General features: G+C 38.7%; 1 protein-coding gene across 8 annotated transcripts in view; it reads left to right on the forward strand.

Annotated features, from left to right (window-relative positions):
• The window catches only part of FAM135A (family with sequence similarity 135 member A), a 116,757-nt gene that overhangs the window by 72,313 nt on the left and 30,542 nt on the right, over positions 1 to 13,902 (forward strand). For all 8 annotated transcript variants that reach the window (XM_082634158.1, XM_082634162.1, XM_082634157.1 and 5 more), the window contains one exon: positions 13,363 to 13,436. In XM_082634158.1, the coding sequence (XP_082490284.1) occupies positions 13,363 to 13,436 (74 nt within the window). The remainder of the gene's footprint in view (positions 1 to 13,362; positions 13,437 to 13,902) is intronic.

Genomic DNA, 13,902 nt, shown 5'->3' on the forward strand with positions numbered 1-13,902 from the left:
ATTGATATGGTTGTTTAATCAATATTCTGGATTAACTTTTTTTTCCTGTATCAGTATTTTAAAGACATACCTCTATCATCCATCCTCCATAATCTCTGATGAGAAATCAGTTGTCATTTATATTGTTGTTTCCCTCCAGCTCCTGTTGTAATTTTCTCCTTATCTTTGGTTTGCAGCAGTTTGACTCTGATGGTGCCTTGTTGTAGTTTTCTTTATATTGCTTGTAGTTTATATATTTTCTTTATATTTATCTAAATATATTTTCTTGGTATTTATCTTTATGTTTATTTATCTTGTGATTTGCCGAGATGCTCATATCTGCAGGGTGATATTTTTATCAAAATTTTAGCCATTAGAACTACAGAATTTTTCTGCCCCAGTTTTCCCCTCTACTCTCTCTCTCTGGCACTCTGATTTCACTTTTTTACACTATTTGATATTTTTTTGTTTCTTAGTAGTTTTTCTCTGTGCTCTTCAGAGTGAATAATTTCTGTTGTTCCATCTTTGAATCCACTGACTCATTTCTATAGTGTCTAATCTGCTTTAAATCTTGTCTAGTAAAATTTTCATTTCAGATATATACTTTTTACTTCCAACATTTGCCTTTGGTTCTTTTCTTTTTTTAATTGTTTCATTTTTCTGCTAAGGTTCCTCATCTCTTCATTCATTATGACCAGCTTCGCCCGGTCATTGGCCAGTTTATACTTATGGCTTGAAAGTACTTGCCTAAACTTCTGGTTTCTGATCCAGCTTTAAGAGGCTTGGACTTCATCACTCCCTTTCTAACAACAAGAAAAGAGCTGAACAAACCGAATATCAACACATCTTTTTAGGTCCATTAGAGAACCGAGGCCACAGGATAAACTCCTGACCCCCAAACTGGAGAGATGGCTAGCCAGTTACAGAGAATCACATCTTACCAAAGCAGAAACCAACCCATGAACAGAAGTCACCAGGAGCCAGTACCAGGAGAGCAAAACTTAAACTGTAATTGATGAATTTCTGGAGTCTCAGTGTGAACAAGCTTGAGTTAATAACTCCAGGAGGGCCCAGTCTTAGGGGACACCCACACTTCTATGAGCTTTAGCTCCAGGAACCCTACCAGGTTCACGTAGTTCAAATCAGAGAAATTCCCTCATGCAGGGAGAGGGGGAAATAGCCATTTGTATTGGAAGGTGGAGTCTTAACCACTGGACCACCGGGGAACTTGAAATAGCCATTTGTAAAACATCCAGAGCATTCTGTCCTTCTTAACAAGACCTTCCTCCTCAGAAACTGTCTTTCTAGAGTCCAGCTGACCTGGGGGACCCAGCTCCAGCCCTCTCTAGCCTTTCACTTGGGGGAAGGAAAATACCCAACTTATACATTATTAGGGATTTGCAAATTAAAGCAACAGTGAGATACCATGCACACCTGTAAGAATGACTAAAATTGAAAACACTGACAGCACTAAATATTTGTGAAGATATGGAGCAACAGGAACTCTCATTCATTGCTGTTGGGAATGCAAAATGATAAAAACACTTTGGAAGACAGTTTGACAGTTTCATATAAATCTAAACATACTCTTACATAATAATCCAGCTACCATGCTCTTTGGTATTTACCCAAATTAGTTAAAAACTTAGGTCTGCACAAAAACCTGCACTCAGATATCTACAGCAACTTTTTTTTTATACTTGCCAAAACTTAGATGTCCTTCATCAAGTGAATGGCTAAACAAACTGTTGTGTATTTACACGATGGAATATTTTTCAGTAATAAAAAGAAATAAGCTATCAAACCATGAAAAGACATAGAGAAACCTTAAAAGTATATCACTGCTGGGCTTCCCTGGTGGCGCAGTGGTTGAGAGTCCACCTGCCGATGCAGGGGACACGGGTTCGTGCCCCGGTCCGGGAAGATCCCACATGCCGCGGAGCAGCTGGGCCCGTGAGTCGTGGCCGCTGAGCCTGCACGTCCGGAGCCTGTGCTCCGCAACGGGAGAGGCCACAACGGTGAGAGGCCTGCATATGGCAAAAAAAAAAAAAAAAAAAAGTATATCACTGCTAAATGAAAGAAGCCAATCTGAAGAATTACCTACTATATGATTCCAATTCTATGACATTCTGGAAAAGGAAAAACTATAAATAAATAATCAGTGGTCGCCAGGGGCTCAGGGGGATTGGGAGATAGTCTAGTGGGTGGAGCATAGGAGATTTTTAGGGCAGTAAAACTGTTCTCTATGATATTGTAATGGTGGATACGTGTCACTATACATTTGTCAAAGCCCATACAATTCACAACAACAAGGGTGAACCTTAATGTAAATGATGGACTTTAGTTAATAATAATGTATCAATATTGGTTCGTCAGTTATAACAAATGCATCACCATGATACAAGACGTAAATAATAGGAGAAACTTGGGGGCTTGGGGTATAATTGGAACTCGCTATACTTTCTGATCAATTTTTCTCTAAACCTAAAACTGCTCTGAAAAACTTAGTCTATTAATTATTTAAAAAGAGAAAGAAAAGTACTTGCCTGCTAATTCTAACACCTAGATTATCTTGGAGTCTACTTCTACTAACTGCTTTTATCTCTTGGTTGTAAGTTACATCTTCCAGCTTCTTTGCATGTCTAGTTGATGTTCTTCAGTGCTTGAAACAGTTGCTCCTGTATCTTGTGCAGTTTTATAAGTTGTTTTCAGTAGAGTCAATCCAATACTAGTTTCTCTGTCACGATCTAAGTAGAAGTTAAATAGTGCTTTTCAACCATGGCTGTACATTAGAATCACCTAGGGAACTTTAAAACTTACCAGTGCTGAATGGGGCCCAGGCATGGGTAATTTTTAAAAAATTCTCCAAGTGATTAACAGGGTTAGGCTTTTCCCTGAATAAGAGCATTCTACTAGGGGGAGTGGGAACTGAAATCTGTCCTCTCCTCCCTGGAGGCAGGTTGTATCTGCCTGTGGAAGGAGCACCTTTTTGTTTTTGTTTCTGTTTTTTCCTTTCTTTTCCATTATGGTTTATCACAGGATATTGAATATAGTTCTCTGGGCTATACAGTAGGACCTTGTTGTTTATCTGTTCTATATATACTAGTTTGCATCTGCGAATCCCAAACTCCCCCTCCTTCCCTCCCCCAACACCCTCCTGCTTGGCAGCCGCAAGTCTATTCTCTAGTCTGTGAGTCTGTTTGTGTTTCATAGATAAGTTCGTTTGTGTCCTATTTTAGATTTCACCTATAAGTGATATCATATGATATTTGTCTTTCTCTGTCTGATTTACTGCACTTAGTATGATCATCTCCAGGTCCATCCATGTTGCTGCAAATGGCATTATTTCATTCTTTTTTATAGCTGAGTAGTATTCCATTGTATATATGTACCACATCTTCTTCACACATTCATCTGTCAGTGGACATTTAGGTTGCTTACATGTCTTGGCTACTGTGAATAGTGCTGCAATGAACATTGGGGTGCATGTATCCTTTTGAATTAGAGTTTTCTCCAGATATATGCACAGGAGTGGGATTGCTGGATTATATGGTAGTTCTGTTTTTAGTTTTTTGAGGAATCTCCATTCTGTTCTGAAGGAGCACCTTTTTGAATTTGCCCTTTAAAGCTTCCATATGGATCAGCAGGACCCTGGATTCTAATGTGTAGCCACTAGCTTCCCCTAACAAGGGTGGAGGGTCAGGAATTCTTATTAACTTTTACAGAGATTTTAACATCATAACATTTTCAAGTGTATTGATGCTTTCTGTGCTCTAGAAGAGGGAAAGAGTTAGAAATAACTTGTATAGCCATCCTTTCCCACTTAAAGGTTTCTTTACAATGATGTGTTATCTATTCAAAATGTTACACAGTTTGCATTTTTAAGAACTCATCTCTAAAACTACTTCATCTGATATTCCTTCAGTACAACTGTATCAATGAACCTTAATATATTAAGCTCTATCTTTTTTAATAAAGTAGAAGTACTTTCTGAGAACATATTGTTTATAATATTTAGTTTGATGCTATTTATTTCCTATTTTCCATGGTTTAGGCAGACTTCCATTGTTAATGTAATTATTAACATAAAATGTATTATAGCTTTTATGTGTATATACAAAAAACATGCCCAGCATTTTCAGGAAATAAGTCTACCCAAAAGTGAATTTTGTTATCATCCAATATGTGCTTTTTAAAGGGCTGATTTTTTCCTTAAATTATTTTTGACCATTTTAAATGAAAACTTTCTAGTGTGCTTCATGGTTGCTTACTTTCTGAAGCAAAGTATATGGAACCTAATCTAGCCCTTTCAAAGTGACTTAGTTATCATTATGAATCTTGTGTAATATATTCTGCTTTAATAGTACGCTGGTGCCCTATGCTCTCAAAAATGTCTGGATAGTAGATCTTCCATTAGAGAGGCCCAAGTTATGTTAATTTTTTTACTTATTTTATCTGCTTTTTATGGGAATTTTCTAGGTTTTCTTTAAGGGGGGCCTTTTTGTTTCAGCATCAAGTTCTCATTTCCTTTGTCTAGTATATTATGTGTACTTAATGCCTATATATACTATGTATACTCTAATTCTCCTTTTCCCTTGGTTTCATTTGCTCTTTATAATGTACTGTGGATTGAGAAACCAAATAACTTAAACCAATAGGGGTTGTATCTAATAGTAAGCATAAATCAGGTTTGTATAAAAAGAACTTAAAGAACATTGGTTCAGATAGCCTCATCCACCAGAGGGCAGACAGCAGAAGCAAGAAGAACTACAACCCTGCAACCTGTGGAACAAAAACCACATTCACAGAAAGATAGACAAGATGAAAAGGCAGAGGGCAATGTACCAGATGAAGGAACAAGGTAAAACCCCAGAAAAACAACTAAATGAAATGGAGATAGGCAACCTTCCAAATAAAGATTTCAGAATAATGATAGTGAAGATGATCCAGGACGTCGGAAAAAGAATGGAGGCAAAGATCGAGAAGATGCGAGAAATATTTAAGAAAGACCTAGAAGAATTAAAGAACAAACACCTAGAAGAATTAAAGGACAAACAAACAGAGATGAACAATACAATAACTGAAATGAAAAATACACTAGGAGAAATCAATAGCAGAATAACTGAGGCAGAAGAACGGATAAGTGACCCAGAAGACAGAATGGTGGAATTCACTGCCGTGGAACAGAATAAAGAAAAAAGAATGAAAAGAAATGAAGACAGCCTAAGAGACCTCTGGGACAACATTAAACGCAACAACATTCGCATTATTGGGGTCTCAGAAGGAGAAGAGAGAGAGCAAGGACCCAAGAAAATATTTGAAGAGACTATAAAACTTCCCTAACATGGGAAAGGAGATAGCCACCCAAGTCCAGGAAGCACAGAGAGTCCCAGGCACGATAAACCCAAAGAGAAACACACCGAGACACATAATAATCAAATAGACAAAAATTAAAGACAAAGAAAAATTATTGAAAGCAACAAGGGAAAAACAACAAATAACATACAAGGGAACTCCCATAAGGTTAACAGCTGATTTCTCAGCAGAAAGTCTACAAGCCAGAAGGGAGTGGCATGATATATTTAAAGTGATGAAAGGGAAGAACCTACCACCAAGATTACTCTACCCAGCAAGGATCTCATTCAGATTCAATGGAGAAATCAAAATCTTTACAGAGGAAGCAAAAGCTAAGAGAATTCAGCACCACCAAACCAGCTCTACAACAAATGCTAAGGAACTTCTCTAAGTGGGAAACACAAGAGAAGAAAAGGACCTACAAAAACAAACCCATAACAATTAAGAAAATGGTAATAGGAACATACATATCAATAATTTCCATAAATGTAAATGGATTAAATGCCCCAACCAAAAGACACAGGCTCGCTGAATGGATGCAAAAACAAGACCCATATATATGCTGTCTACAAGAGACCCACTTCAGACCTAGGGACACATGCAGACTGAAAGTGAGGGGATGGAAAAAGATATTCCATGCAAATGGAAATCAAAAGAAAGCTGAAGTAGCAATACTCATATCAGATAAAATAGACTTTAAAATAATGAATGTTACAAGAGACAAGGAAGGACACTACCTAATGATCAAGGGTTCAATCCAAGAAGAAGATGTAACAATTATAAATATTTATGCACCCAACATAGGAGCACCTCAATACATAAGGCAACTGCTAACAGCTCTGAAAGAGGAAATCAACAGTAACACAATAATAGTGGGGGACTTTAACATCTCACTTACACCAATGGACAGATCATCCATAATGAAAATAAATAAGGAAACACAAGCTTTAAATGACACAATAGACCAGATAGATTTAATTGATATTTATAGGACATTCCATCCAAAAACAGCAGATTACACTTTCGTCTCAAGTGCGCACGGAACACTCTCCAGGATAGATCACATCTTGGGTCACAAATCAAGCCTTGGTAAATTTAAGAAAATTGAAATCATATCAAGCATCTTTTCCGACCACAATGCTATGAGATTAAAAATCAATTACAGAGAAAATAATGTAAAAAACACAAACACAGGGAGGCTAAACAATACATTACTAAATAACCAAAAGATCACTAAGGAAATCAAAAAATGCCTAGAGACAAATGACAATGAAAACAAGATGATCCAAAGCCTATGGGATGCAGCAAAAGCAGTTCTAAGAGGGAAGTTTATAGCAATACAAGCCTACCTCAGGAAGCAAGAAAAATCTCATAAACAATCTAACCCTACGCCTAAAGGAACTAGAGAAAGAAGAACAAACAAAACCCAAAGTTAGCAGAAGGAAAGAAATCATAAAGATCAGAGCAGAAATAAATGAAATAGAAACAAAGAAAACAATAGCGAAGATCAATAAAACGAAAAGCTTATTCTTTGAGAAGATAAAATTGATAAACCATTAGCCACACTCATCAAGGAAAAGAGGGAGAGGACTCAAATCAATAAAATGAGAAATGAAAAAGGAGAAGTTACAACAGACACTGCAGAAATACAAAGCATCCTAAGAGACTACTACAAGCAACTCCATGCCAATAAAATGGACAACCTGGAAGAAATGGACAAATTCTTAGAGAGGTATAACCTTCCAAGACTGAACCAGGAAGAAACAGAAAATATGCACAGACCAATCACAAGTAATGAATTGAAACTATGATTTAAAATCTTCCAACAGACAAAAGTCCAGGACCAGATGTCTTCACAGGTGAATTCTATCAAACATTTAGAGAAGAGCTAACACCCATCCTTCTCAAACTCTTCCAAAATATAGCAGAGGAAGGAACACTCCCAAACTCATTCTATGAGGCCTCTATGAGGTCACCATCACCATGATACCAAAACCAGACAAAGATAACTAAAAAAAATTAAAATTACAGACCAATAGCACTGATGAATATAGATGCAACAATCCTCAACAAAATACTAGCAAACAGAATCCAACAACACATTAAAAGGATCATACACCATGATCAAGTGGGATTTATCCCAGGGATGCAAGGATTCTTCAATATACACAAATCAATCAGTGTGATACACCATATTAACAAAGTGAGGAATAAAAACCGTATGATCATCTAGGTAGTTGCAGAAAAAACTTTTCACAAAATTGAACACCCATTTATGATAAAAAGTCTCCAGAAAGTGGGCATAGAGGGAACCTACCTCAACATAATAAAGGCCATATACGACAAACCCACAGCAAACATCATTCTCAATGGTGAAAAACTTAAAGCATTTCCTCTAAGATCAGGAAGAAGACAGGGATGTCCACTCTCGCCACTGTTACTCAGCATAGTTTTGGAAGTCCTAGCCACGGCAACCAGAGAAGGAAGAGAAATAAAAGGAATACAAATTGGAAAAGAGGAAGTAAAACTGTCACTGTTTGCAGATGACATGATACTATACATAGAGAATCCTAAAGATGCCACCAGAAAACTACTAGAGCTAATCGTTGAATTTGGTAAAGTTGCAGGATACAAAATTAATGCACAGAAATCTCTTGCATTTCTATACACTAATGATGAAAAATCTGAAAGAGAAATTAAGGAAACACTCCCATTTACCACTGCAACAGAAAGAATAAAATACCTAGGAAGAACCCTACCTAGGGAGGCAAAAGACCTGTATGCAGAAAACTATAAGACACTGGTGGAAGAAATCAAAGATGACACAAACAGGTGGAGAGATATGTCATGTTCTTGGATTTAAAGAATCAATATTGTGAAAATGACTATACTACCCAAAGCAATCTACAGATTCAATGCAATCCCTATCAAGTTACCAATGGCATTTTTTACAGAACTAGAACAAAAAATCTTAAAATTTGTCTGGAGACACAAAAGACCCCCAATAGCCAAAGCAGTCTTGGGGGAAAAAAACGGAGCAGTAGGAATCAGACTCCCTGACTTCAGACTATACTACAAAGCTACAGTAATGAAGACAATGTGATACTGGCACGGAAACAGAAATATAGATCAATGGAACAGGATAGAAAGCCCAGAGATAAACCCACGCACCTATGGTCAACTAATCTATGACAAAGGAGGCAAGGATATACAATGGAGAAAAGACAGTCTCTTCAGTAAGTGGTGCTGGGAACACTGGACAGCTACATGTAAAAGCTACACTCCCTAACACCATACACAAAAATAAACTCAAAATGGATTAAAGACCTAAATGTAAGACTGGACACTATAAAACTCTCAGAGGAAAACAGAGGAAGAACACTCTTTGACATAAATCACAGCAAGATCTTTTTTGATCCACCTCCTAGAGTAATGGAAATAAAAACAAAAATAAACAAATGGGACCTAATGAAACTTCAAAGCTTTTGCAAAGCAAAGCAAACTACAAACAAGATGAAAAGACAACCGTCAGAACAGGAGAAAATATTTGCAAACAAATCAACAAAGGATTAATCTCCAGAATATATAAACAGCTTATGCAGCTCAATATTAAAAAAGCCAAACAACCCAATCCAAAAATGGACAGAAGACCTAAATAGACATTTCTCCAAAGAAGACATACAGATGGCCAAGAACCACATCACTAATTATTAGAGAAATGCAAATCAAAACTACAATGAGGTATCACCTCACACCAGTTAGAATGGGCATCATCAGAAAATCTACAGACAACAGATACTGGAGAGGGTGTGGAGAAAAGGGAACCCTCTTGCACTGTTGGTGGGAATGTAAATTGATACAGCCACTATGGAGAACAGTATGGGGGTTCCTTAAGATACTAAAAATAGATTACCATATGATCCAGCAATCCCACTACTGGGCATATACCCAGAGAAAACCATAATTCAAAAAGACACATGCACCCCAGTGTTCATTGCAGCACTGTTTACAATAGCCAGGACATGGAAGCAAACTAAATGTCCATCAACAGACGAATGGATAAAGAAGATGTGGTACATATATACAATAGAATATTACTCAGCCATAAAAGGGAATGAAATAGTGCCATTTGCAGATCCGTGGATGGACGTAGAGACTGCCATACAGAGTGAAGTAAGTCAGAAAGAGAAAAACAATTATCACACATTAACACATATATGTGGAACCTAGAAAAATGGTACAGATGAACCAGTTCGCAGGGCAGAAATAGAGACACAGATGTAGAGAACAAATGTACGTACACCAAGCAGGGAAAGCGGTGGGGCGGGGGTGTGGGATGAACTGGGAGATTGGGATTGACATATATACACTAATAGGTATAAAACGGATAACTAATAAGAACCTGCTGTATAAAAAAATAAAGTTCAGAAATTCAAAAAAAGAAACATTTGTTCAGTGAACATTTGTGAGGTGCCTTCTTTCTTCAAGGCAACATAGATAATATATCACATATTTAGACTCTGTACTACAGATTAGAAACTAACCTGGATGAGGATGTATAAAATTATTGTAGTAAATATTATAATAATATGTGATTAATATATTACATTATAATAAATATAGTTATATTAATAACTACTTATTAAAATTATTATAGTAAACCTTGCTTAGCAATTTAAACAACATATTAGGGTGAACATAGATAAAGGAACATTTAACTCTTTAAAGCACTATAAACACCTATTTTGAGCCCTTAAAACCTTTTTTTTAACGTCCTAGTTAAATTTTGAATAGTTGATATTGCCAAATAAGTGGATTCTTTCAAATTAGGGTACATACTCAAAACGTGTCTTACAGATATATATATATATATACCAAAGTATTAATATCTGTTACTCATATCCTGAGTTTGTAAATTTGACATTTTCTTCTATGCCTGCCTTTTGCCCAGAATTAAGCTGTGCTGCCATCAGGTGGCAGTGATGCCTTAGTTATGGCCTCACAGTGCTGTTGCCAGCCTTCTTCCTCATGGGTTGCCACTGCCCGGAAATCAGGGCAGGAGAAAGTTCAGACAGAGAACCTCATCTGGGAGCAGAGAGGAAAGGAAAGACTTTATGATAACAGGGAGTCCTTATGCAGAAGGGAAGGGATCAGTGGTTGGAGCACAATTCTTGACACTTTTCTCAAGTCCTTATTTGAATCCCATGTGTATCACAGCCCAGCTATGTTGTCTTGCCTCACTTGTTAAATGAAGATATATCCACTTCATAGGGTTTTTACATGGTTCAAATCAAAGAGTGAAACTAAAGTGCTTAGCACGGAGCCTGGTAGGGAGGATGCTGTCCAGAAATGGTGGTTCTTATTGTAGGGATCAGGGATGGTGGGGAGGCAGGCCCAGCTGCAGCTGCAGGAATCCAGATGACTTCAGGCTGCATTTCTTTACACTTTACAGCCCTCGGGGAAAATACCTCTAACAGACAGACAGGCAGGCAGGCAGGCAGATAAGTTTTCCTCATGTCTCCCTTAGTGTTGGAGAGGAAGAAGCGGCCGTCAGCAGCATTTGAAGGTGAAGACAGTTGCGTCCTTCCCACAGACATTTCGTTGCCCCCTGTCGACTTGTCCCTCTGAAGACCCAGTCTCACCAACTCAGGGAGACAAGCTTAGGAAGTCAGAAACTCAACTGGCTATAACTTGATGACGAGTAAAACGTTTCTCCAATTCACTGTACATTTTTTCTTTTTTTGGCTGCATTGGATCTTCATTGCTGCGCGCAGGCTTTTCTCTAGTTGCGGTGAGCAGGGGCTACTCTTCGTTGCGGTGCATGGGCTTCTTGTGGTGGCTTCTCTTGTTGCGGAGCATAGGCTCTAGGCGCGCGGGCTTCAGTAGTTGTGGCACGTGGGCTCAGTAGTTGTGGCTCACGGGCTCTGAAGCGCAGGCTCAGTAGTTGTGGTGCACGGGCTTAGTTGCTCCGCAGCATGTGGGATCTTCCTGGACCAGGGCTGGAACCCATGTCTGCTGCATTGGCAGGCAGATTCTTAACCACTGCGCCACCAGGGAAGCCCTGGGAAGTGTACAAATTTGTTTAATGTAAGTTTTATGTGACAAGGTAGCCTTCATAAGGAAATGAAGACCCAAAGAAACAGACCTGAGTATTTTATGATAGGCTTGATGAAAAGTTGACAGTTCATGAAGGAATATGATAGATTAAGGAGTATGAAGTAATTGTAGTAAACCGAGGGAATTTATTAGCAAGGCCTGTTTGTAGGCTTCTTCTTGGCATTCCTTTGTTTTGGGAGATAAGAATGGACGTTCCATTCCTCTGGGTATAGTGAGGGCACCTCTCACATGAGGGTTTTATGACCTGTTTTAGGGGAGAAGGGTTGGTGAGGAGGTCAGGCTGACTTTCCTGCTCTTCCTTTTCTTAAATTTCTTCATCTTAAGATATTCAATATGCCAAGGTGCCATAATTTGGGGTAGCATGTCCAGAACCCCATCACCACCAGCCTCTCCTCTCTTTTTTAAAATACAAGGGGGAGCATATAATACATAATTTTCTGCATTGGCTTTTAAAATATTTGACTCTTTTTTTGAATTTTTTTTTCTTTGGCTGTCTTGGGTCTTTGCCACTGCCTGCAGGCTTTCTCTAGTGGTGGTGAGCAGGAGCTAGTCTTCGTTGCAGTGAGCGGGCATCTCATTGCAGTGGCTTCTCTTATTGTGGAGCATGGGCTGTAGGCATGCAGGTTTCAATAGTTGCAGCACGCTGGCTCAGTAGTTGGGGCACATGGGCCCTAGAGCGTGTGGGCTTCAGCAGTTGTGGCGCATGAGCTCAGTAGTTGCAGCACAAGGGCTCTAGGCCATGTGGGCTTCAGTAGTTGTGGCACAGGCTTCAGTAGTTGTGGCTCGTGGGCTCCAGAGCACAGGCTCAGTAGTTGTGGCACATGGGCTTAGTTGCTCCGTGGCATGTGGGATCTTCCCAGACCAGGGCTCGAACCCGTGTCCCCTGCATTGCCAGGTGGATTCTTAACCACTGCGCCACCAGGGAAGCCCCTCATTGTACATTTAAAACCAAAAACCCCTAAGTTGTATTTCCCTTTAGAAAAAAATTTTAGGTGTAATATAATTCCAAGATGTAATATCATTTCTCTCTCCTCCACGTACCCTTCAAACAAAATATCTTTTCCATCCCCTTACTGTTGCTTCAGTTGCTCCGGTAGCTGACAAAGCCTTTTCCTGCATAGTTAGAAATGAAACAGTCAGAATACAAATATGATGGAAGAAATATTCAACTAGATTTGACCAGTATTTACCAAGTACTTGCTTCTGTAACATACCAAGACATATTTTGGGGGGATAGCAAAGATCATCCAAAACACAGTTCCTACTCTAAAGAACATTACCCATTAGGAGGGGAGACAGTTCACATATACAATTATTTTAAGAAAAAATGTGGTGAATGCTACAGTGGTAATTGTAATAGCTTATATTTATAGACACTTTCCAGATTAAAAACTGCTATCAAATACATTATCTTGTTTATTCTTTGCAATAACCCCCTATGAAGAATAAGTATTAAGTGTAATTGAAAAAGAGTCATCGAGGCTCCAAGGTGAAATGCCGAAGGTCACAGAGCCAGCGAGTCCACCATCAGCTCAGCTGGTTTGTACTGGGATGCCTGGCACACGGCACCGGGGACTGCTAGCTTATCCCACCATTTTTCTGTGCGCTGGGTGCTGTTCTTGGTGTGGGGATGTAGTGGTAAATAAGACAAACAGAATCCCCATCTTCAAGGAGGATGAATGGTGTATCCATAATGTAAAACGAAATTTCTTACCTACATTCTATTCTTTCTTTTAACTCTTGGAGTAAGTACCAAAATACCGCGCTTTGGCGACCCTGAGGAGGGAGAGTAATTCTCACAGGGGTGGTTATGGAGGGCCTTGCAAAGGGGGTTTCTTGCCCTGCCACCCAGTTCCTGACTGACTTTTTAAATGTGCCATGTTATTCATACTCCCTTTTGGAATTTTCCAGGTGCGCAGATTTTCTGAGGCATTCTTTTGTTTTGAACATCCAAGAGAAGCTGCCATTGCATACCAAGAACTTCAGTGAGTAGCATAAATCCAAAATTTAACTGATTCTATTTCCTTTTACATAAGATATCATCTCAGAATTTATCAGTGACAGAATATACAATATTTACAATGGAAGAAATTAGGAGAATTTGAAGTTTAGAAAGCTCCTGTTTAGTCAAATTGCATTTAATCTTATGCATTACTTCACTAAAGACCCTGCCCTTACATAAAGAAGTGTACTGCGGTGTTACCCCTCCCCACACAGATCTACCCCACCCTTGGGAGTCCCACGCAGCCCTGGCTCCAGCCTTTCATTTGGCCATCTTGTTGTATTTTTATCTTCACAGGTCAGAATCTCTTACATTTATCATTATGTATTACATATTTTCACAGGTAGTCTGACTGGCACTTGCTGCTGTTATGTAAAAGATTTACAATTCAAATATCCTGAGTAGATGCCTTCCACTTTCCCTACTGAGTACATTTAGATCTGGTTTTC

Source organism: Mesoplodon mirus (assembly GCF_964341445.2).
Source record: "Mesoplodon mirus genome assembly, chromosome: 10".
NCBI lineage: Eukaryota > Metazoa > Chordata > Mammalia > Artiodactyla > Ziphiidae > Mesoplodon > Mesoplodon mirus.